General features: G+C 39.3%; 1 protein-coding gene across 1 annotated transcript in view; it reads left to right on the top strand.

Moving 5' to 3' along the window:
- Window positions 1-27,291, top strand: part of LOC124003491 (spondin-1-like) — a 131,370-nt gene that overhangs the window by 89,497 nt on the left and 14,582 nt on the right. The window contains exons 7-8 of the mRNA XM_046311778.1: window positions 24,030-24,094; window positions 25,800-26,001. Of these exons, the coding sequence (XP_046167734.1) occupies window positions 24,030-24,094; window positions 25,800-26,001 (267 nt within the window). The remainder of the gene's footprint in view (window positions 1-24,029; window positions 24,095-25,799; window positions 26,002-27,291) is intronic.

Raw genomic sequence — 27,291 nt, 5'->3', positions numbered from 1 at the left:
GAGTGGAAAAGACAACCATAACCACGGAGGTGCTCCCGAGCCGATGTAAGGGAAAAGGGAAAGGGATGCTCTACCCACGTTCACTGCCACCCAAAACAAAAACACCACAAGCCTCCTATTGACACTCGCTGATAAGCCTGAACAGGAGAGGACTCCCACCTGAACAAAACCCAGAGTGAATTGCTAAAAAATTTAGCTACCAAGCTAACTAAACCAAAAGAACACATGGCTCTCAACCCTCGCTTCAACAATATTGGCCCAAATAAAACATCCCCTCAAACAAAACATTTGGCAATCTGAACTAAACTACCCCAAGTTAACTACAAAACAATAATCAAATAAGCCAAATTGAAAATAAATAAACGTATCCATAATAAGACAAAGACAATCTAGACAAACTTAATCAATGATGACAAAATGTTAAAGTAAACGAAACTAAAATACTAAAGAAAGACTAATGTACAATTAACTTTAACTTACGGATGAGCCCCCACTTGTCACAGGACAGCCATGTTTTACTCCTCTTAAAAGCTCAATCATTTCTGAGAAGTAACCATTATTTACTATTTTACATCTGAGGTTGCTGTACATAACTTTAACCCATTGTATAAGAGATTCACCAAAATTAAAGTAATCCAGACATATATACATAAATTCTAGTCATACTTCATCAAACACCTTTTCAAAATGTGCAAGTTCTCCCACTTAAAAAGATGAGAGAGGCCTGTACTTTTCATCGTAGGTACACTTCAACTATGACAGACAAAATGAGGGAAAAAATCCAGAAAATCACAATTACTTATTTTCCACCATAATTTGCAAATAAATTCATTAAAAATCCTGCAATGTGATTTTCTGGATTTTGTTTTTTTCATTTTGTCTGTCATAGTTGAAGTGTACCTATGATGGAAATTACAGGCCTCTCTCATCTTTTTAGTGGGAGAACCTGCACAATTGGTGGCTGACTAAATACTTTTTTGCCCCACTCTACCTCTACTGGTATATCATCAAGCCCTGGTGTTTTTCCAGACTGAAAAGATGTTATTGCCTCAAAAATTGCTTTTCTGTAAGTTGGCCTTTCTGTAAATGTGTTCATTTTACATTATAATTAGGAAATACATCCTTACAGTTAACATCATTCAGTGGAAATAGAGGAGACCGAAAAGAAAACATATGCTTAAAATATGTTGCTTCCTCTTTCAGAATATAATTTGTTGAATCATGGGTAACTCCATCATTTGTAACGAGTTTCTGTAAATTATTTTTGGTAGTATTTCGATGTTGAAGATTCAAGAACATTTTTGTGAATTTTTCACAATTGTCCATTCAATTCGCTTTATTTGTGTAATACACTAAGTACCTCCAATACTTTTTGTTTTTCCTCTGACCTATTTTGTGCCTCTATAGGACAGTTTCCATGACCATCGACCTGCTCTGTAGCTTCCTCTAGTTCCGTTATTAGTCTAATCTTTTTTGACCTAAACTGCTTTTGTTTTCATGAAGGTATTGTATTGAATTACCTCTAAAAGTACATTTGAAAGTGTCCCATACAATAAGGGGATCTGCTGTACCTATGTTGTACAAGAAAAGTAAATGATGAATTATTTTGTCTTAGTTAAGAACAAATTGTCATCCAATAGGCTTTGATTAAATTTCCAATATCCCCGTCCACGTGGAAATTCTGTAAGGGTTATATGGAGGCCAATTAGATGGTGGTCCGATTGCATTCGTTCTCCTATTAATACTTTTTTACTTTTGATGCCAGCAAGAGCGAGACTAGGAAGTAATCAAGGTGGCTAGTTTGATTAAGCCTCCTCCATGTATATCTCACGAGGTCAGTGTTTTTCAACCTCCATATATCCACTAGTTCTAATGTATCCTTGATATTCATGATCACCTTAAGTGCTTGAGGGGGCTGGTTTGTGGAGTGATTTCCTTTACGATCTATTGAGGTACTTAAATCCGTATTATAATCTCCCACCATAATAATAGATTATTTCATTGCTTGTGAGCTCAATAGATTTTTATATATATTTTCAGAAAAAGTGTGGATCATCATTATCTGTCCCATATAGATTAATTAGTCAGGTCTGTTTTTAGTCCAATAGCATATTTAAAATAATCCATCTTCCTTGCGGGTCTGTTTGCACAGTTTGCACAATTGGATCAAAATGTGTATTAATTAGTATAATCACCCCTTTTGAGTTTCTTTGCCCATGACAAATATATATTTCTCCTTCCCAGTCCTTTTTCCACCCAACCTCATCTATATTTATAGAATGAGTTTCCTGTAAACAATAGATATTATATTCTTTCTCTTTTAGCCATGTAAAATGTGTATTTGTTTATGATCTGCTAAGCCGTTACAATTATAACTTTCTATACTTACTTACCATAATGATACCCATGTTTCAATTATACTTACCACAACCAATGTTTGTAAACTTACTATTAAAAAGCACCACGATGATTAAGTGTCCATATAGCTGTACCATAATAATTTGCACTGTTAAGCATACTGTAGCTGCAACTTTGTAAACCTCCAATTGTCCTAATATTCCACCCACCAAAACCTCCCCCCATATCTAGGTCTTTTGTCACTAAGACCATCAGACCATCTCCCTGACTCATGACGCACCTTTACATCCTAAGGCAAACCCTTGACCGACAATTGGCATTGGCCAGAGGGAAATATGGGCAGTCCCATGATAACATAAATATCTATGAGGATGCTTAAGAGAACTAAGCAAATAACATGGAAAAAAATCCTAGCATGGCTAAAAGCATGTCAGCCCAGCCTGCTTAGTTCATTGGATTCAATTGTTCCAATTTTTTTTAGGAGAAGAGAATGAAGAGAAAACAACCTAAATATATTGCAAGTAAAAATTTGTCTTAGGCATCACATTATATCCTGTTGTAATTCCTGTTGTGTCGTGCCGTGGCTGTGCCAAAGCGGACCGCAAACCAAAACCCGGGCAACCCTCTATGGGAAGGCATACCCAAGTTCAACTCACAATCGACTCCGACACAACCACGGCACGACTGCGAAGGACACATGCAGTACTGACAATCTAGAGCGAGTACATTTTTTAAATGTAAAAGGGTAATAACACCAATTATTTTAGGATCATATAGGCCTTTTCCAATAGAGAATCGAGGCAGGTTTTTAATTATATAATAATTTATCCTATCTCTATAATAAATCTGTTCTTATTCATTAAGTCTTATCTTAAAAGCTAATCGTTCCAATTCACATCGGCGAACAAGGGCCGCACCATAAAACAGCTTTTAAGTCATAATATACCGCGACCTCTACAATTAGGCCATACCATATTAAACTTTAAAAAACGACCATGGTATTTCTAATGTACAATCTTTAACTTAAATGAATAATAAATCATAAAGAAGAAAAGGTCAGCCTTACCTATCTTCGCCTTCTCCGAAATCAAAACCTGATATTATGTCCATATAGTCCAAAGTACCATAATGCCTAAATAGAAAAAGGATAAGTTCATCATACTGTCGTGTCTTTACTATCATTACATTGAAGACTTATAGTTTTTATCAAATATTCTCTGTAATTAGTATTATGCGATCAACTGATTAATCATGTAACTGTATTTAACTAGGAAGTCAGGGCACCAAGGAAAAATATTCAGATTACAAAGTTATCATTTCCTAAAATAACTTTTCAGATATTTTATCTGATCAATTAGTCTTCGACTTAATGAATGATTTACTTTACCTCACGTTAGTCTCATTTATTTACATTTACATTTAAGTCATTTAGCAGACGCTCTTATCCAGAGCGACTTACACGTCATTCGTCTCATTCCAAAACCCAGTCTTCACTATGAGTCATCCATACATCAATTGTCTTAAATCATTTATTTATTACTAACTAAGTAATTCACAGAAATTTATAAACAAACAAACAAACAAGCTAAATGTGGTTACAAGAAATAATATGGGAATGTGCCCTAGTGGGCTAAACCGGCATGGCGGCTTGTTAGACAAAAGGGGAAGTGGGGGTCGACTAAGAAGTCACTACAGAGTGATAGTTCTAACAATTAGATTGGTTTGTTGAGAGTGACATTAATTTGTTTAGTTATAGAATGGATGTTTCGGCGGTTGTCATTCTTTGCGTTCAATGATACCAAATTCCTAGCTGCAGACTAGTAATTAATATCAAAGACTTGTTCTTATTTTGTCGGTATCAATAGTCTAAGAGTTTATCCACGTGGTATGGTTAAAAGATTCAGCAATGGTCTACAACCTTGGTCCCCTCCTAATGGAGAAAAACATGGTCTGGTGATAATTACTCAAAGTTGGGTTTTATTCGGAATTGCAGAAAAAGGGCTGTCCCAGAACGCCTGACCCTAACTGGGCTCAGGGGCGGTGCTCTTATTTAGTTAACTCCAATTCCCTTTTTGAGTTTTTCTTCATTAAACAGTCCAAAATCACATTGTAAAATTGTGTAAACAGTATCATACTCACTCATTCATCTTATACAACAATTAGATGTAAACCTCATATCTGAGGCTATTATATAAACAGCCTTATGGTAATGTGGCCACACCGTCTCCCATGAGCTTCCCCAAGTTGTAACAAACGGACCAGTTCGTAGCTGGATTCTTCACCGATCTTCTATACTTTCTCCGGAACATGACATTTTTTCGGACCTCAAGTTCTGTGAGGTGGAAGAAATTTCCCTGTTCTCTATGAAAATTGGCTCCCTCTATACTGTGTGTCCATGAGTAGATCCTCAGGAATTTACGACGTCTCTCTGACCACAACCGTAGCCTCTCTGTAGTAGTGTCTTTATAGATATATATATAAATATTTCATGCAACAAAGAAAATGTAAAAAATGTTTTTGTCAAAAACAAATGAATCCATATTTGTACTGTGTAATGCGATGCAAATATGTGTCGGGGACTACTTCAACAGGAGGTAGCTATCACTCACAGCCACGTTGTAATCTTCAAGTCCTTGAACATTTGGTTGTTTGCTTATAATTTATCCACCACAAGACGAACATTCTGCTTCTCTGATCGGAGCCTTTTGAAAGTGGGATACAGGGCACGCCGTCTGTCCACTATTTCACGAGGAAATTGTTAATTAATAGAGAATGGGGTGTTCTTCAATTCCCGACCCTGTTGTAAAAAGGCCATTTTAATTTTGAGTGAGTTAGCATAGCTATGATCAGACGGGGCCTTCCCTTCCCTCTGCCACCGAAATGGTGAGCTCTTTGAAAATCAATTGTTTCCACCTGCTTGTCCGTCATCTTGAGATTACATTTCATGAACAACTTGACTTTTTCCTCCGATGATTGATAGTTTTCATCCTCCTTTATTCCCATTATAACAATATTATTTTTCATACTTCTGCACTTTAGAGCAAGTAATTCGGCTTTCATCGTTTTATTATCATACCGTAGCCTCTCTGTAGTAGAGTCTTTATAGGAGTCCACGGTAGTATTCAATATCTCATATTTCGTCCATTTTATTAGTGTAATCCATTCCTGTTTTTAAGGCCTCAACCTCCCCCAGTAGCCCAGGCAATAGGTCATGTTTTTTAACTGTACGCTCATACTTGCAAGCAATACTCTGTCTTTTGGATACATAGTTATATAAACGTCCCCCTCCAATGTTAAATTAGGAATTTTAGACTTTCCTCCTGTTTCTCTCGCAGAACTCGAGGAAAGGTATTCTCTTGTTCGCTTCAATGTATCCGTTTCTTTTTCGGGCATATCAAAATGTTCTCTATATTATCCAGAATGTTTGTTTCGTAGTTATCAGCTAATCCTCAATTTGTGTGATTAGTTCATGGGACAAGCTGTGCCTTTCATGCTGCCACCTGCCAAGTCATCAAAAATCCAGAGTGCATTTTTTACTGTAGCATGTTAGCAACAAACTACGTGTGTCTTAGCCACATGGAACGTTCTGCTCAAGCCTTTGTAGTGTACCATTTAGCAATGCTAGTGGAAACGTATTGTATCAGTTAGCCGTGCATTGAAAAAACATGGGGAAAGAGCGGTGAACAATCCCTTCAAACCCACAATCATAGTAGGCCTGGCTGTTGATTCCTTTGTTCCATTAAACATTTGGCAGGCTGGTTTATTGATGATGAGACACTCAAAGGCCTTGGATATGACCCTGTTACCTTCGTTAGAGATGATTTGTGAATTATATTTTCTGTGTGACAAGTAGATGACTTGGGTTCTCGTCCCTCTTCATTATAATTGTTTGACTCAGTTATCTCTACCGTCACTTTCCATTAATGTAGTTCAGAGTTACTAGAGGAGACAAGATAATTGCAATTGCGTGGCTTATGTGGTTATTGCTATCCTAACAGCCTGAATCACACATTTACGTTTTACATTTAATCATCTCCATAGAGCTTCGGTGGGGGTAGCTACAGCACCTCAGACCTGAATGTACGTGGATGGTATGGTAATACGTTTATCAGCAGTTTGACGCTGGGGAAAATCATGTTTTTAAAAGTGTATCTCTACAGTTAGGCTACGTGTATTTTACATGTTTATATAGATAAAAGCATGTGACTATAGAAAAGAGTTCTACAAAAAAGTGGTACAAAACACTACAAAAGAAAAGTATCTATCAGATGGGCCTAAGAACAAGACAAGATATAATATTTAGTGCATAACACCCTACATTTCTATTAAAGACAGATCCAAGCTTGGCTTATACCTGCATGAATATACAGTGCTCAGAAAATATTCACACCTCTTGACTTTTTCCACATTTTGTTGTGTTACAGCCTGAATTTAAAATGGATTTCATTTAGATTTTCTTGTCACTGGCCTACACACAATACCCCATAATGTCAAAGTAGAATTATGTTTGTAGAAAGGCCAGGGTGGTTTTGCAATGCTTCACAAAGAAGGGCACCTATGGCTAGTAAAAAAAGCAAGACATTGAATATCCCTTTGAGCATGGTGAAGTTAATAATTACACTTTGGATGGTGTATCAATACACCCAGTCATGACAATAATACATGCGTTCTTCCTAATTCAGTTCCCGAGAGGAAGAAAATGGCTCAGTGATTTAATCATGGTGACGTTATAAAAATATAAAAATAATTGTTGTAATTTTATCCCCTTTTTCTCTCCAATTTTGTGATATCCAATTGCGATCTAGTTTCAAAGGCTGGACCTAATATAGTATATAAGAGGTCATACAAGACGTTTTGTAGTGATTCTTGTGTTAATGATGTAAAGAATATTTGTTGGTGTGTATTGAGGATCAATCAGATGCTGCACTTGACACATTTATGAAATTGCTTATTCCAGTTACAAATAAGCATGCACCCATTAATGTCTATAAAAACGGTTAAATCGCCTTAGATTGATGAGGAATTGAAAAATTGTATAGTTGAGAGAGATGAGGGAAATAAGTCTGGCAACAGAACTGATTTGGCAAATGTAATGCAAATTAAGGAATCTTGTGACCAAACTGAATAAAAAGAAGAAGAAACTATACTATGAAACAAAGATGAATTATATAAAGATTGATACTAAAAAGCTTTGGAGCACCTTAAATGAACTCTTCGTCAAAAAGGCAAACTCAGCTCCATCATTCATTGAATCAGAGGGCGCATTCATCACAAAACCCACGGATATTTCCAACTACTTAATGAATTTTTCATGGGCAAGATTAGCAAATTTAAGCATGACATGCCAGCAACAAATGCCAACACTACACATCCAAGTATAACTGACCAAATTATGAGAGACAAGCATTGTATTTTGAATTCCATAAAGTGAGTGTGGAAGAGGTGAAAAAATTATTGTTGTCTATCAACAATGACAAGCCCCTGGGGTCTGACAACTTGGATGGAAAATTACTAAGGATAATAGAAGACGATATTGCCACTCCTGTTTGCCATATCTTCAATTTAAGCCTACCAGAAAGTGTGTGCCCTCAGGCCTGGAGCGTAGCTAAAGTCATTCCGCTACCTAAGAAAAGTAAAGCTCCCTTTACTGACTCAAATAGCCGACCAATCAACCTGTTTCCAAACCTTAGTAAACTTTTTGAAAAAATTATGTTTGACCAAATACAATGCTATTTTACAGTAAAACAAATTGACCACAGACTTCCAGAACACTTATAGGGAAGGACATTCAACAATCACAGCACTTACACAAATGACTGATGATTGGCTGAGAGAAATTAATGATAAAAAGGTTTTGGCATTATCAATCATAGTCTGCTGCTGGAAAAGCATATGTATTATGGATTTACACCCCCTGCTATATTGTGGATAAAGAGTTACCTGTCTAACAGACCACAGAGGGTGTTCTTTAATGGAAGCCTTTCCAACATAATCCAGGAATTCAGGAAATCAGGAATTCCCCAGAGCAGATGTCTAGGTCCCTTACTTTTTCAATCTTTACTAAAGACATGCTTTGAGGCTTTGAGTAAAGCCAGTATATCTATGTATGTGGATGACTCAACACTATACACGTCAGCTACTACACCTACTGAAATGACTGCAACACTTAACAAAGAGCTTGCAGTTCATTTCAGAATGGGTAGCAAGAAATAAGTTAGTCCTAAATATTTCAAAACCAAAAGCATTGTGCTTGGGACAAATCATTCACTAAACCCCAACTAAATCTTGTAATGAATAATGTGGAGCAAGTTGAGGTGACTAAACTGCCTGGAGTAACCCTGGATTGTAAACTGTCATGGTCAAAACATATTGATACAACAGTAGCTTAGATGGGGTGAAGTCTGTCTTAATAACAACACTTTCAACAAGGCAGGTCCCACAGGCCCTAGTCAGGTGCCACAAATAGGTACTTAGGAAAATTACAATTGGCTGCAGCACGGCTGGCCCTTAAATGTACACAGGGAGCTAACATTAATTATATGCATGTCAATCTCTCATGGCTCAAAGTGTAGGAGAGATTGACTTCATCACTACTTGTTTTTGTAAGAAGCTGAATCAATGGAGTCAACATCCCTCCCAGTCAGATGATTTCTTGGAAGGGCAGGGGGCCAGAAACTAATTTGGAAGCCTGCCTACCTGACCAGACTGAGTAAAATCAACTGAGCTGAAGGTCTTTAAAAATATATATATTTATTATTTTACCAGGTAAGTTGACTGAGAACACATTCTCATTTACAGCAACAACTTGGGGAATAGTTACAGGGGATGAATGAGCCAATTGTAAGCTGGGGATGATTAGGTGACTGTATGAAGGCAGATTGGAAATTTAGCCAGGACACTGGGGTTAACACCCCAACTCTTACGATAAGTGCCATGGGATCTTTAGTTACCAGAGAGAGTCAGGACACCCTTTTAACATCCCATCCGAAAGACTGCACCCTGCTCTGGGGCAATGGGTTATGTTTTTAAACCAGAGGAAAGGGGGCATCCTACTGGACCTCCAACACCACTTCCAGCAGCATTTAGTCTCCCATCCAGAGACCAACCAGGACCAACCCAGCTTAGCTTTAGAAGCAAGCCAGCAGTGGGATGCAGGGTGGTATGCTGCTGGCAAAGCAGTCGAAGCAGTTAGGGTCATGAAATATTGTGTGGATGAAGGGCAGGTGAGTTGAAAAAACATACATTTATAATTATTGTTCAATTCATGAGGTTTAGGTTTTTCTTTCATTCTTTTTAGGCTATCTGGCATTAATGCATAGGGCTCTAAAATGTAGGGCCCAACTGTACGCACACCAAATAGCCTACACGCCAATCGCCAAATGCTTTTGGGAAAAGTAAATGTAGAGCCACTGAGGCAAAAAGGACAATGTCTGATTTTAATTTAATAAGAGAAAAGCTGCGAAGTTGAAAATAATGAGAAGGGCGGGTCAGAAAAATAATGTTTGGAAAAGATTTGGTGAAGTGGTCAAAGAAGATGATAGCAGTGTTACAAGACGGGGACATCAAACAGGCCTATGGCACGTCAAGGGAACTGTAGCCTCCTGTTCAGATGGGTTAAATGGAAACTGACATCTGGACACTGACTTTAGGTCTACAACCTCTCGCATAGCCTTTAATATTAACTCCTGCAGAACTAAGCATTTCTTGCAGTAGAGGTGCTATCTTTATCAGCTTCATAAAAGCTGATATTCAACCACATAAAATGCATCAAAGCCGAATTGAAATATTATCAGAAACATGTTGGGTCATTTTGCACAGAAAGAAAGTTATTGCATTTTCTCTCCGGTGCCTAAACATCTTTGCTCCATGAAAGAAGCAGAGATGACCAAGAGAAGTTTATTCGGGTGATAAAGGGTTTATTTAGACTTCTAAGGCAACGCATAATGACAGCAGAGAAGCTGTATGTATGTATGTAATTATAAACAGTTGACTAACAAATTGAGAGGTAAGGTTCGATCCACAAAAAAAAAATCCTCGGTTTGAAATGGGCACCCCTACATTTTATCCCCCTGAAACACAATCATCTAGCAGCTAGCTCATGCCCTACTGTACACTTCCCACATTTTGGAATCTCACTCCTACAAAGTGCTGCGACATGAACATAAACATTGCAACAGTGCAGTGGATTGGATTGGGCACAAAAATTCTCAGAGGATAACTCATACATCCTAACATGACCTTGTCGGGTCAAGACTCAAAACTCATAGGGACTGACAGTGACTGCTTTGTTTCACCACGCTCACCACTGGGTTTGCGTCGCATCAAAACGACATGAATCAAAAACACCAGGAATCTTTAAATTCAATTTGTCAGGACCCGGTTACGAACCCGGGTCTCCGGAGTGAGAAACAGTCACTTAACCAACTGAGCCACGAATAGTTGGCAGAACCCAGAAGATGAGGCAGACACAGCAGTACTTGAGACGGTGTATTTAATGAAGTAAAAAGTGAAGTTCGGGAAAACATGTAACTCCACAACCTCAAAAGGAATTCCACAAGAACAAAGGTAATCCTCCAAGACAAAAAGGTAAATCCACAAGGTGGAAGGTATAGCACAAAAAGCCTAAAAAAAAAATACTCAAAAACAAACAAACAAACAATAACAAAAAACAGAATTCCACAAGAGAGTCCACCGGGATCAACAAGAGTTCACAGAGTACTAGGGCTGGGTGCTAACATACAAACACAGAGCAAAGGACTGAGGAAAACAAAGGGTTTAAATACAATCAGGGGAAACGAGGCACAGGTGCAAATAATAATGGGGATCAAGGGAAAACAAAAGGTCAAAAGGCACAATGGGGGCATCTAGTGACCAAAAACCGGAACAACCCTGGCCAAATCCTGACACAATTGCTCCAAATCCACCCTTTAAGCTATCCCATAAATCACTCCTTTCAATGTTGCCCTGTTCCAAAGAGCAAAGCAAGAAACAGATTTGACCCCAAGTTGCGTGACACGGAGTGCCCGCTCCCTCTGGTCAGCAGAAAAACAAACAAATATCACAAGTCCTCTACAGGTTACCTTCACTGATTTCAACTGCACCCAACTCCTTTCCCACCCAACCTGAAACCACAAATGGAACTGCCAAAAGGCAAGGATCCATTTTCTTAAAAAATATCACTCCTACTACCAGATTCTTAATCAGATTCTTTATCATTCTTTATCATGTTCATTGGTGCCAGGGTCGGGTCCGGAGCTCTTCATCGCACCTTCCACCTCACTTAACTCACCCTCATTCACTTCCATTTCACCTCCAGAATTCGGTCTGGCACACGGCACACGTTGTTTGCACTCTTCTTCGACACACCATCTGAATTTGTATCACCATCTTCCTCAAATTCAAAATCCAACCTCTGCTTTCCTCATTCTCTTCGACCTCTTCTTCTTTTTTCCCCCTTCCATTCCTCCTCAGAAATCCATCTTTCTGTGTACCTGTCTCAATATTCTTCTTCTCCCGACTTTGTGGCATCCTGATGTAACACCATGCATTATCATCCTGCTCACCTCGGTCATGCATTGTTAACGTTATTCCTATTGGCTGATGCATTATGGTTAGTGGTATTTAAACCCTAAACCTTGTTTGTCAGACAGGAAGTTATATTTGAAGCATGTTTTTTTATTTGATAGAGTTCTACTTATCTTGATTCAGATTGTCTTTGAATAATGGCCTGTTTGCTATTTTTGTTTGTACACATTGCACAGTAGCCGGCTATTTGACACGTTTGCTAATAAACGTGTGACGCTGGGCAACAAGAACTATCTTCATTGTCAGCCTCTTCACTGTTAAATTTTACCTTTATTTAACTCGGTAAGTCAGTTAATTAAGAATAAGTTCTTATTTACAATGACAGCCTACCCCAACCAAACCGGGCGAAATTACACCCGAATGAAAGTTTGAAATGTCCATGTCAGGGTCGAAAAAATGCTTTGAAAACTGACGTTGAAATGCTTACAACTTTAAAGACAAATGTGGGGACACCGTTTGTGTACTTCTATTCATCTTCATGTTAAATTGTTGGAGGTATGTTGAAAAATATGTCAAAGTTTTAAGAAACCAAACATCTTAAGTGTCTTTCTTCTGCAAACTTTCTTCTCATCATGATGCACAAATGTGTTTTCAGTCATGTCTCACGTCAAAGCACTATGATACCGTATCTGCAATATTATTTCATTTTGGCTGGGTTAATTAAATTGAGTCATAGCCTAAACTAATTAATGCTGGTCTGATGACAACAGGACACTGACAACAGAACAATTCATGCGTCGGTCTAAACATTGTCTAGAGAAATACCATGTAACGAAGCAGGATAGACAGACAGAAAGACATAAAGCTTGTCTTTAAGTGTCAATTAAAAACTTTATTTAAACAGGGAAATCTTATGAAATCCTCTTTTACGAGGGAGCCCTGCACACAATCATACAAATTCACAATATTTACCCTTCCAAAGCAATAAAACATACAATATAAGTAATTCAACAACAGTAACTTATAAAACACAATAATGGAGAAAAAAACATTCCTCAGTAAAAAGGTTATCAACCAAAACATAAAATGTTAGAGATTACTGGAGATCATTCCACAAGTAAGGTGCAAAGAAATTAAACACAGATCTATCTAACTCAGTAGAGAGCGAAGGGATCTCTGGAGTTAGCCATCTCTGAGACCAGATCTGGTAGCTCGTATTTCTGTAGGTTTACAATAAAGTATGTTTTTGCAAGAGGGCTTTAACCATCTGTATAGATGCTTTGTGCTACTTAGACATACACTACATGGGCAAAAGTATGTGGACACCTTCTCGTCTAATGTCTCATTCCAAAATCATCGACAATATTATGGAGTTGATCCACCCTTTGCAGCTAAAATAACTTCCACTCTTCTGGGAAGGCTTTCCACTAGATGTTGGAACCATGCTGTGGGGACTTGCTTCCATTCAGCCACAGGAGCATTAGTATGGTCGGGAACTAATGTTGGGCAATTAGGCCTGGCTAGCAGTCGGCATTCCGATTGATGGGGTTGAGGTCAGGGCTCCGACCTCGACAAACCATTTTCTGTATGGACCTCACTTTGTGCACATGTGCATTGTCATGCTGAAACAGGAAAGAACCTTCCCCACACTGTTGCCACAAAGTTGGAAGCAAAAAATTGTCTAGAATGTCATTGTATTGCTGTAGCATTAAGATTTCCCTTCACTGGAACTAAGGGGCCTAGCCCGAACCATGAAAAACAGCCCAAAACATTATTCCTCCTCCACCAAACTTTACAGTTGGAACTAGCGTTTTCCTGTCAGCTGGTAAACCCATATTTGTCCGTCGGACTGCCAGATGGTGAAGCGTAACAGATCAATCCAGAGAACGCATTTCCACTGCTCTAGAGTCCATTGGTGGTGAGCTTTACACCACTCCAGCCGGCACTTGTCATTGAGCATTGATCTTAGGATTGTGTTCGGCTGCTCGACCATGGAAACCCATTTCATAAAACTCCCGACAAACTGTTCTTATGCTGACGTTGCTGCCAGAGGCAGTTTGGAACTCGGTAGTGAGTGTTGCAACCGAGGACAGATTATTTTAACGTGCTTCAGCACTTGGCAGTCACGTTCTGTGAGTTTGTGTGGCCTACCACTTTGCATCTGAGTTGTTGTGGCTCCTAGATGTTTCCACTTCACATTAACAGCACTTACAGTTGACCGGGGCAGCTCTAGCAGGGCAGAAATTTGACGAACTGACTTGTTGGATAGGTGGCATCCTATGACAGAGCCACATTGAAAGTCGCTGAACCCTTCAGTAAGGCAATTCTATTGCCAATGTTTGTCTATGGAGATTGCGAGGCTGTGCACGTGATTTTATAGACCTGTCAGCAACAGGTGTGGCTGAAATGGCCCGAATCCACTCATTTGAAGAAGTGGCCACATACTTTTGTATATATAGTTTAAGTCCAACTAATTTAGAGTGTCTCAGAAATGTGTTTTTTCCTTTAGTCACAGCAGCAACGCTCAGTATCCACGACTAGCTTTGTTAAAGGATATTATTTAGTTTGGAATGTAGTTTGGAGGTGAGGTGAGAATGTTTGTAATGGTTGAATGCGCTGGAGTTTTGTCGTAACATGCACAATGTAAATCTCATGATTGATTGAGTTATTTTTTCATTAGACAGGCACTGATATTATTTACAATGTGCGTATCTTTGGATAGCCTCAGGCGTCACTGGTGTACAGTATCTACTATGGCTTGAGTAGCCTCAGACAACATTATACCATGATGTCCTTTTACCTGCTGACCTGCTGTTACAAATGTATTCCCCTGGTTGACAAAACAGAGCCTATACCATGACATGATTAAACAGTCTGTGATTTATGTTTGACTAATGTAATCTCTTGTCAAGTAATATCTAACATAAATTCTGAATTATGGATGATTTATCACTTGGCGCCGCAGAAAACATCCTCCAGCACCCAAACATGACAAATTACCCTTATCTGATGAGCCGGAGTAAACTTACGCTCGATGCTTTTGCTGTTGCCGCAGTGATGTTATTAAAAGGCAATATTTAAATCACACAGTATTTTTCCAGGCCTGAGGCAGAGAAAGAAAGACAAGTCTTGTTGGTCATATGGCTCCTGTCTCATGTTGTGAGACATTGATTAATAAAATACACTACAGAGCTGCAAGTGTATGAGTGCTAGCCTCCGAAACGATTAGAGACCTGCCCAATTGACGAGGCAAATCACTAAATGGCAGCAGACTGTTTGATCATGACATCTTTTCCACATATGATTTTTCCACAGAGACCGGTGAGAGGCATTGAGATGTACTTATTATCAAACATGAAATTAAATGGAGAAAAGCTGGTCACAGTTAGCAGTCTAGGTCAGACAGAAGACAGATTACAGTCAAAATGATGTTTATGCTTAAGAACTAACCTTGCACTCAGTCTTAAATGAAAAAACATAACATAAACCAATGTTATGTAATAGTCCCATTTCCCTATTTTTGAAATACAAAAATACATTAAAGACAACCCACACGCATGCAAGTACAGGCACATAGTCTGAATATCCTGCATCCCAGGGATTACGTAAAATCGCGTACATCCTATAAGAGATAATTCCACAATGAATTGAAAATACATCACACAATATCCAGACCCACCCACTGGGGAGCAAGGCACACCCAATAATTATATATTTTTACCTAAACATGCAAACACCATCAGATAGAATGCATAGCAATCAGTGCACTGGAATGACATTCAGATGAACTGGAATGACAATTCCCTCTCATGGGATGGGTGGCCAAAAATAACTAAATGAAAGCCACATCCCCAGCGAGCCACAAATATGACCGCATTGAGGCAAATGTCCCTGTGCTCCTACATAATCCAGTGCCTTTATCACAGTCAACACATCTTTATTTTATCTTTAATTAGCCTCATGTCAATATGTGCTCAATAGCATGAGATTAGCTATGAAACTGCAAATGTTCCTCTCTGCCCTTATAGCAAAATGTGTAGAATTGCAGGAAGTTAGCAGTTCCCACCAACAAATGTTGGGCTCCGCTACTGGCTCAGGGAGTCTGGAATCATGTATGTCATATTGATTTAACTTATAAAGGGTGGCAGGTAGCATAGTGGTTAAGAGCGTTGGGCCAGTAACCAAAAGATTGCTGGTTCGAATCCCCGAGGTGACTAGGTGAAGAGTCTGTCTGTGCCCTTGAGCAAGACACTTAATGCTAATTGCTCTGGATAAGAGTGTCTGCTAACTGACTAGAATGTTTAATGTAAATATATAGTTCCTGACTTGCTGTACCTTATTTAGTCAATGTCATTTAACCTGGTTAAGTGCTCCCATGCACTTCTCCGTTTTCCCATTTGCACTCCCTCATTTGACTTACAGCACAGTAGTAATGTGTAAATGATGCCAAGCACTGTAAATGAGAGACACAGATGAATGTCATTGTTGATATCAAAGAAATCTATATTCAATGTAGTATCAGTTCTTTTTTTATTTTTATATTCCACGTAACAGGAGATACTTTTTAACCTAACTTGGAAAGTCAGTGATATGTAATGCTTATCAACCAGCTCAGATACTGTAATGTTACATAAATATCTTGTTAATTTGTGTGAAATCAAGCAACCTCTATCAACGGGAGGTATAGTACACTGGTAATCTGTCTATAATGAAATAGGCAGGACACGGGATCGGTAGAAAGTTTAATGAGAACAATAACCTTTTGCCAAAGTATAATTTAAGGATTAAAGTTATAAAAAATTAAAAACAAGTATCTACCATGATTTGCATTGAAATAAACATTGTTTGAACGTCAGGATGTAAAGGATTGAACTATTTGAAGGTAGGATTAGTTCTCATATGAAGGCTATATTCATGCAAATGAATAAGGCTTATTTCTCTTATACAGTGCCTTCAGAAAGTATTCATACGCCTTGACTTTATTCCACATTTGTGACTCGTTTCAGGTAACTAGGCATATTTCGCGCTTCACTACTTCACAGGAGAGGCATTTCATCATAATTTAAAAACAATCAAAATGCATTTTCTGGCAGGAATCCCTTCTGGAACAAACTTGTGTGCCATCTGTAAATACGAATAATACAATACAATTACGAGCCTAATTGGTTTAGCCACGAAAAAAGACAGTAACCTTCCCGCTAGCCATGATTGGCTGGGATAATGGATGTGCTGGACATGCCCGAGAGATGAGTTCTGATTGGTCTGCCATGTAGCAAGCTTCTGTCTGTTGCACAAGCTGCTCAGTATGTGTAGGTAATCCTTTCTAACGTGGCTTTTTTTTAAAGATATCTCGAACTGGAACAAATACGTTTAAAAAAATTGTAACCTTTTTTAACTAGGAAAGTCAGTTAAGAAAAATATATTATTTACAATGACACCTTAGGAACAGTGTGTTAACTGCCTTGTTCAGGGGCAGAACGACACATTTATACCTTCTCAGCTCAGGGATTCAACCTTGCAACCTTTCAGTTACTGGCCCAACCGCTCTAACCACTAGGCTACCTGCCATCCCTCAGTGGAAAAAGTGGAATACCCGGTAGAAGCAGAGTTCGATAGCTAAGGATATGGAGAAAATGATCTCGTTTAATTGCAAATATTATACGGAGGGAGTCGAAAAGAGAACACCTGTCTCCAGTGTACATCTTCAGAATAAGGGCAACCATAGCATCCGTGACAGGGAGGGAGAAGCGTTAATCCATGTATACAGGTAAGAGGGTCTAGCTAGCTACATTTTCAGATATTAAATATTTCTCATTTTGTCAAAGTTGTTTTCATTGCAAGTTAAAGCATACTGTTAGCTAGCTAGCTAACATTACACATATGATCTATGTAATAATACTATTCATATCTCAGAAATCGATTTTGCAATTCTAGTTATAGCCTAATGTTAACTAGCTAGCTAACATTGAACCTAGTTGGATAAATTGAGTTACCTGTAGATTCGGTATGAGTTGGAATTATGGTTCATTGTTTAGCTAGCTAGCTACATGTCTAAACAAACGACTCCACTATGCAAGTAATCATTTCACTGTATCGTTTACACTTTCTGTATCCTGTGCATTTGACAAATAAACGTTGGTTTTATTTGATATAGTGTGTGTTTACCAGAGACGGTAATGCTAATGCTCATGGCTGAAAAGACTGGAAAAGACTTCTCAGAAAGGTAGATGCTGTTATAGCAGCAAAAGGGGGACCAACTCCATATTAATGCCATGATTTTGGAATGAGATGTTTGACGAGCAGGGGTCCACATACTTTTGGTAATGTAGTTTAGGCTCAATGTTAGCTAGCTAGCTAACATTACTATAACTAGCAATGCAAATAGATTTCTGATATACGAATAATATAACTACACAGATCATACACGTCACATTAGCTAGCGAGCAAGCCAGCTAATGTTGTCTAGCTAGCTAACAGTACTCTTTAACTTGCAATGAAATTACTTTCGGACAAAAGTAGAAACATATAATATCTGAAAATGTAGCTAGACTCTTACCTATGTACATGGATGAACGCTTCTCCTCTCTCTTTCATGGATGCCATGTTTGCCCTTAGTTTGAAGATGTAATCCGGACACAGGTGTTTTAAACAACAGCTTTCTGTGGTGTCTTTTCGACTCCTTCCGCATTTGCAAGCATACTCTGCTTCCACCGGGCATTGCACTGATTTCAAAACTCGGTCAACATCTTCCGTGACAACAACACTTTCCCATCACTGTCTGGTTCAATTAAAAAGTGTTGAACTAAAACAGGGATTTCCTCATCGTCTGATTCATTTTCAGAGTCAGAGAGAGTCAGCATGAGACGATCGTCCTCCAGAAAGTAGTTCATCACAACTTTTCCCCGCTGGTCTTCATCGATAGCGCCTGTTAAATTCAGGGCAGCAATTTTGAGAGTAGTAGCAACATTTTTCTCCATATCTTAAAGAACTCCACGGTAGCAAGGATTATCTACACATACTGAGCAGCTCATGTTATAAACAGAAGCATTCTACATGGCAGACCAATCCGAACTAGTCTCTCGACATGTCCACCCCATCCATTATTTCAGACAATCATGGCTATTGGGAAAGTTCCTGCCTTTTTCCATGGCTAAACCAGGTAGGCTCCTAATTTAACATTTTATTTGCATTTACAGATGGTATACAAGTGTCTTATTAGGGCACATGAACGTTCACATGTTCCAGAAGGCATTTTGCCCCAAAAAACTCATTTTGATTTAAAAAAATGTATAATAGAGTTCAAATGCGTCTCCTGTAAAGTAATGACGTGGGACATATGCCTAGCTTCCTGAAAACATCACATTTTTACTCCTGAACGTATTAGGCTTGTTATAACAAAGGGGTTGAATATTTATTGATTCAAGACATTTCAACTTTACCATTTTTATTAATTTGTTAAAATCCCGAAAAACATTATTCCACTTTGACATTATGGGGTTTTGTGTGTATGTATGCCAGTGACACAAAACCTGAATTGAATCATTTTTAAATGTTGTCTGTAACACCACTAAATGTAGAAAAAGTCAAGGTGTGTGAATACTTTGAGGGCACTGTACAGTACATTATATAACAGAAGTTAATTTGCCTTATTTAAAATAGTAGGCCTACTTTATACATACATTGATATTTAATAATGTGCTTTGTTGTCTGCACCATGCACAGTATATAGTGTACTTCATTCCACACTGTTTGAACTAAGAGATTAAAAAGGTCCGCCACAAGGTTATGTGGGTAATTGTTTCCTGTAATGTTTGTATAATACACCCTCCGAACTGCACGATTGCAGCACAACAGAAGACCACACCATCATCTCCCAGAGCCTAGTCTCATTCTCCAGACAGGCACCCAGAATTGCTTTTAAACTCCAATATGACAGCGTTTATTCTTTATTACACACTCTCCCAGAGGCTCGCAGCTCATTTAACATTATTACAATTTGACAATATTTATCCCGCTGCCATGCAACAGATCCCTTGGCAAAGTCACTAGGTTTTGATTGTGCTCGGGCATCAGATGGGAGCGGCAATGGCAGCGGCAGAAGTATGCTGGGTATGTTGGGTCCTCGGAGTGCCACACGCTGGCAAGATGGCTGAGTCAAGGGAGCTGCTCTGCCTGCCTGCCTCTGAGCATGATGTGATGGGGGAGAGCAGTGTGGTTATGGGGGCTCATGGCCCTGCCTCTCAGTTCCTCACCGCTCGCGGGAGTGACTGGCCTGACTGGCACCTCACTGAAATCAAATCAATTATGGCCCAGACTTCTCTGTAGCTGGATATAGACAAACAGACGGGGCCATTTAGGGGATTCAAGAGGCTGGACAGGGCATCACATGAGGTCAGCCTAGGGTCAACATGACAAATAATTCTAATATAAACTTGTTAAGGTAAAAGATATGAGTGCCTTGATTCTGGGGAGGTAAGAGTGAAGATACAAGTAAAGACAAAGGCTAAGATATTTATCAGAGAAACTTTAGGTAGGCTACTTACTACAAAAACAAAGTATGTTAAAGAAAACTAGCTACTGTTTAGCTTTCTCTAAAAATGGTGACACGCTGTGTGTCATTGAGCTCACATTCAGCAAAATTAGTCAAAATGAAAGGCTGTGTAAGGACTATTTTACCAAGAAGGAGAGTGATGCAGTGCTGCATCAGATGACCTGGCCTCCCCAAGTGCTCAGCATATGTGGGAACTCCTTCAAGACTGTTGAAACAGCATTCCAGGTGAAGCTGGTTGAGGGAATGCCAAGAGTTTGCAAAGCTGTCATCAAGGCAAAGAGTGGCTGTTTTAAGAGTCTCAAATATAAAATATATTATGATTGGTTGGTTACTACATGATTCTATATGTGTTGTTTCATAGTTTTGATGTCTTCACTATTATTCTACAATGTAGAAAATAGTAAAAATTAAGAAAAACTCTTGAATGAGTAGGTGTTCTAAAACTTTTGACTTGTAGTGTAAGTATTTAGACTCTTTGCCATGAGACTCAAAATTGAGCTTCGGTGTTTCCATTGATCATCCTTGAGATGTTACTACAGCTTGATTGATCTGTGGTAAATTCAATTGATTGGACATGATTTGTAAAGGCACATACCCGTCTATATAAAGGCCCCACAGTTGACAGTGCATGTCAGAGCAAGAAAACAAGCCATGAGGTCAAAGGAATTGTCCGTAGAGCTCTGAGACAGGATTGTGTTGAGGCACAAATCTGGGGAAGGGTACCGAAACATTTCTGCAGCATTGAAGGTTCGCATGAACACAGTGGTCTCCATCATTCTTAAATGGAAAAGATTTGGAACCACCAAGACTCTTCCTAGAGCTGGCTGCCCAGCCAAAGTAAGCAATCGGGGGAGAAGGGCCTTGGTCAGGGAGGTGACCAAGAACACGAGGGTCACTCTGACACAGCTCTAGAGTTTCTCTGTGGAGATGGGAGAACCTTCCAGAAGGACAACCATCTCTGCAGCACGGCGGAAGCGGAAGCCACTCCTCAATAAAGGCACATGACAGCCTGCTTGGAGTTTGCCAAAAGGCACTTAAAGACTCTCAGACCGTGAGAAACAAGATTCTCTGGTCTGATGAAACCAAGATTGAACTCTTTGGCCTGAATGCCAAGCATCACGTCTGGAGGAAACCTGGCACCGTCCCTATCGTGAAGCATGGTGGTGGCAGCATCATGCTGTGGGGATGTTTTTCAGGGACTGGGAAACTAGTCAGGATCAAGGCAAAGTTGAACAGAGCAAAATACAGAGAGATCCTTGATGAAAACCTGCTCCAGAGCGCTCAGGACATCAGACTGGACCTCAATCCAACAGGACAACGATCCTAAACACACAGTCAAGACAACGCAAGAGTGGCTTCTGGACATGTCTGGCCTAGCCAACTCTCAATGGAAACATTGTTCATGATATCGACCGAAGTTAAATCCAAACAGATTTGATAAATAGGCCTGGCTGTGAAAAGCCAGTGGGAGGCCGCAGGGATAATCTGAAAACCAAACAAATATTTATTTAATGGCTGCCAATTACAGTCAGCTCAAAGTATTGGGACAGTGACTCCTTTTTTGTTGTTTTGGCTCTGTATAGCAACAATTTAGTGACCCCTTTTTTTGTTGTTTTGGCTCTGTATAACAGAAATTTGGATTTGAAATGATACAATGACGATGAGGTTAAAGTGCAGACTGTTCGCTTTATTTGAGAGTATTTTCATTGATATCGCATGGACCGTTTAGAAATTACAGCACCTTTTGTTCGTGGTCACCCCATTTTAGGGGACCAAAAGTATTGGGGCAAATTCACTTTAATGTAGTGAAAAGTTTAGTATTTGGTCCCTTATTGTAACGTTCGTCGTTGCATGAAAAAGGAGTGGATCAAAGTGCAGCGTGGTAAGCGTTCATGATATTTAATCAAACTGAACACTGAAACAAAATCACGAAGTAGAACAAAACGAAACAGTTCTGTCAGGTGCAGAAACAAAGCAGAAAACAACTACCCACAAAACACACGTGGGAAAAAGCTGCCTAAGTATGATTCTCAATCCGAGACAACGGTAGACAGCTGCCTCTGATTGAGAACCACACCCGGCCAAACACAAAGAAATAGAAAACATAGAACTAAAGAAACTAGAATGCCACCCTAGTCACACCCTGGCCTAACCAAAATAGAGAATAAAACCCTCTCCATGGCCAGGGCGTGACACTTATTCCGAGCACATAATGATTACATCAAGCTTATAACTCTACAAACTTGTTGGATGCATTTGCTGCTTTCAGATTACTTTGTGCCCAATAATTAATGGTAAATCATGTATTGTGTCATTTTGGAGTCACTTTTATTCTAAATAATATAATATGTTTCTAAAACTTCTTCATTAATGTGGATGCTCCCATGATTACAGGTAACCTTGAATGAATTGTGAGTAATGATGAGTAAGAAAGTTACAGACTCACAAATATCATACCCTCCCCCCCCAAAAAATACTTAAAATAACCTTCCTTGTTATTGTAATGGTGAGAGGTTAGTATGTCTTAGGGGTATGATATTTGTGCTTGTATTTCACAGCCGGTTTGGGTTTGCACCTCGCACCCTTTTTTCTGTCTCACTTCTTCTCGCCATCAGTCATCTTTCTCGCCCGGTCTTCCGACATGAATTCCATCTCTGTGTGGGACTTCAGGAAACTCAGTATCGATCCGCTGCCATGCCACACGTCTGCTAGCTCCGAAGCCCTCGCTCGGCTACCATTCGGTTCAATCACTGTTGAACTAGATTGGCTCATTTACTTTTTAAAACAAGATTGAAGCTTACAAATATGTGTAGGGTGTGTGACAAACGATAGCATTGTGGTGTTCCCATCAATCTGCTCGTTGAGCTTATTTATTTTCGGGAAAGTGATTTACAAAAGTAAACCTTCAATAGTGAAGGTAAAAGCAATATGCTGGCTACTGTTGATAGTCTCAAAAAAAAGCTACAAAGAGACCCTGTAGCCAATATCAATTTTGTCAATATCTCTTTTCTCAAAATGACAGAGAAGGAGGCTTTCACGGTATTGCGGAACCATCAGTCAACCATATATATATTTTAATTTGTATGCAAGCAAGCGGGGCGCGTCCCAAAAAGAGACTGAGCGTTGCTGCGTGTGTGAAAACACAATAATAGGCTACATGTAACACCACAGATCTCTACCACCCTGTTTTTCCTTTGTTTGATTTCAGACACCACACTGTCTCACAGAGCAGCAACAACCCCTGCTTAGTTTTACATCAAAAGGCTCTGTTTGCTACGGGGCCTTTAATTTTTCAGCAGCAGGTGACAATGCTGCTATGTTAACACCCTGCTCCCCCAGGCTGGCCAGCTCAGCTGAGCTACTGTGTGTGATTCACAAGAGAAATCCTCTTGTGGAAAGAAACAGCTATTATAAAATAACAGACACATCTGGTCCCAAGATGCCCACTTTCACAGCTCTCAACATTAGAAAATGTTTTAGATTTCACAAGAAAGAGAGGAATTAACCCTGTTGGGTATCTTTCTGTATTCTCCATGCAGTTCTCTAATTTGACCAAACTAATGTATCTTTCTCTCTCTGTGTTTGTCATCCACAGGGTGATGAAGTTCTGACTGTGATAAAAACCAAGGCGCAGTGGCCAGCATGGCAGCCCCTGAATGTGTGAGTGCACTGTGATGTACAAGAGTACCCTCACTTTTCACAGGTTTTAAAATGTTAATTGTCTGTTTTAAAATGGTGAAATTACTTATAGAGATTATCATTTGATAATTATTTTTTACTTCATCAGAAAACAGGCTAAGGAGGAGATAATCACCAAACATTAATTCAATAGCTACCTGCCTGGCCTGCGGGTGTTTTCTTTAAATTCATTAATGATTGTGTACATTTTTCATGAGGTATTTTGTTTGCAAAAGGAAGAGTGTTTTGATGAGAGATGTGTTTCCTCTGGGGGTTTTTGTGATTAGTGTCAATTGACTCCCTCCAGTTCCAATATATTAAGACGTTTACATTTACCTATTTTAACATCAGCCAACCAATTAAGCCAGACAATTTTCTCTCTTTAGAAGAGGCTGTTTGGAGAAGTAATATACATTTGTTTTAAAGGGGGATCAGAACAACATAGATGTCTCAAAGGGAAGGAGATTGTTTAAAGAGATTGATGTGCATGTGGAATAAGTTCTCTAAATAGGGCACAGCGAAGTGTAGGTTGTTGTTTCCATACTTGTTTTATCACCTCACAGGAACTGCAGTTGTATCTAATTGAGCAGTACTACACTCCCACATCGTGTTACGTTACAGAATTGTACAGAGTGTTGTTGTTTATCTCCTATTTAACATGACAAGGAGAAATATGATATAAGTATCTCTTCACACATCAGTAACTATTCAGATGTGACTGGATGTTATTCTCCTCTTAGAATTTGTGTTGTGGCAATTAACACAGAGTCCCAAAAAGCACCCTATTCCCTATATAGTGCACTACTTTTCACCAGGGCCTATAGGGCTCTGGTTAAAAGTAGTCCACTATATAGGGCATAGGGGGCCATTTGGGACAGAAACTGTCTATTTGCCTCCACACACATTGACCAGCCTTAACATTTCCAACGTAACATCTATTTCATTAACACTTTTTTTAATGTGTTCTAGTGATACATTATTCTCTCTAAGTTCTGAATAGAAACAAGTAATTATTTATTAATATGTTGAGCTGTTATGAACGAAATTGTCATGACAGATTTCCTCCTCTTCCTCTGAAGAGAAGGTGTAGCAAGGATCGGACCAATATGCAGCGTTGTGGGTGTCCATGTTATTTAATAAGAAAACTCAACATGAACACAAATACAAAATAACAAAGTGAACTGGCACCGAAACAGTCCCGTGTGGCACAGACACAGACACAGGAAACAATCACCCACAAAATACCCAAAGAACATGGCTGCCTAAATATGGTTCCCAATCAGAAACGGCGATAATCACCTGCCTCTAGTTGAGAACCAATCTAGGCAACCATAGACTTACAAAAACACCAAGTCTAGAAAACAACCCATAAACATACAAAACCCCTAGACCAGCAAAAACACACACAAATCCCCCATGTCACAGCCTGACCTAACCAAAATAATAAAGAAAACAAAGATAACTAAGGCCAGGGCGTGACAGAAATGTGTTATATGTTTTTGTTTGGACAGTATGTAGCTCATTTAAACTCTTAAAGCAGATAACTGGTGTGGTATGTGATGCATTAAAATGAAAACCAAGCTGGCTTCACCAGTCTTTAACATTGTGTCATTGTGTGTTGATCAATCAGATCAATCTGCACATTGAGGAGCATAAGATGCATGTCTGTATCTGTTTGTCTATTCAGGCGGGCAGCTCCCTCGGCTGAGTTCTCAGTGGACCGTACGCGTCACCTCATGTCCTTTCTGAGCATGCTGGGGCCCAGCCCTGATTGGAACGTGGGGCTGTCTGCAGAGGACCTCTGCACCAAGGAGTGTGGCTGGGTCCAGAGGCTGGACCAAGACCTCATCCCTTGGGACGCAGGCACCGACAACGGGGTCACCTACGAGGTGAGGCCCTGGAGGCCCCAGACATGGGGGTCGATATGTAGTAAATGGCTCTGGTTTCAGTTATCTAGTAAAAATACTTCTGCCATTCTAACTTTCGTAACCAGGCCTCTGTATTTTGCCATGAATCTGGAACGAAAGCTGTTGATCTACTTTCATTAATAGTGCAGGAGCGTTGCTTTTTTATTTTTTGTTTATGACTTATGAATATACAAATCATCCAACCTCGGCTGAAAAACGCATAAACAGATTCAGAGAAAAACACACTGCAAACATAAAACAGCACATCCACTGTGTTGTCGTTTTATTGAGGCGGACATATTTACCCAAGTGGCTGCCTCACTGACTAGTCTTGTGTCGCTACACTGTAAATATGTACCCAACAAATCCTGGGCTGGAATTTATAGGCAATTTTCTGCTGGTTTGTAAAGATACTGGGAAAAGAAAAGGAGAGACACTGCCATCTATAGGCCAGAAAAGCCACTGAAGATACAGTATATCCAGACTTCAATGCATACCCACACACACAGCATAATCATTCACACTCTGTAAATAGCCTTTATACTTTCTATGCAAAGAAAGCGGACAAATCATGCATTCACATTCCCCAGATGTGATTTGGTTATTTAGTTTTTGGCTCCATATGTTGGCTGCAGCACCAATTAATATATCAGCCAAAAGTGAACTAAAACTAGATTCCCTGGAGTTAAAGTAGAAAGGGACTCAATAGCTTTTGTAGTTTTCTCTTCAACTGAAGTTACTGTTCTGGAACGGCAGCATGAAAGGTGATTCACAAAGCACCGAGCAGGAAACAATGTCATAAATCACTCATAAAAGGAATATTACACAGCCGATCAATTATGCATATTAAGATCAAACACAGAAGCCCCTAACAGATGGCAGCTGAACATGACGAGGTGCTCGCTCTCAGCCCTGTGCCGATACTGTTTCACTAGCTCTCTTCCCTGTGCCCATGCTACACATTACATTACATTACATTTTAGTCATTTAGCAGACACTCTTATCCAGAGAGACTTATAGTTAGTGCATTCAACTTCACCCTAAAAGCACCAACTTACAGTATTTCAACCCCTAATAGCAACAATAGGGGTCATTTTTGGATGTGATGGAAAAACACACTTTCAGTCGAACAGTAACCCTTTTTGATTTGATTCACCTTTTGTAACACAAGTAAATTCTTTAAATTCCCCATATTCAAAATACAACGTTTTATAAATGTTTTGAAATTATATTTTGATACATCTCACCCATACCCACTTGTTATGAACATTT

The sequence above is a fragment of the Oncorhynchus gorbuscha genome, linkage group LG02 (genome assembly GCF_021184085.1).
Source record: "Oncorhynchus gorbuscha isolate QuinsamMale2020 ecotype Even-year linkage group LG02, OgorEven_v1.0, whole genome shotgun sequence".
In the NCBI taxonomy this organism is placed as follows: Eukaryota; Metazoa; Chordata; class Actinopteri; order Salmoniformes; family Salmonidae; genus Oncorhynchus; species Oncorhynchus gorbuscha.
This window is presented reverse-complemented; position numbering and strand designations above follow the sequence as displayed.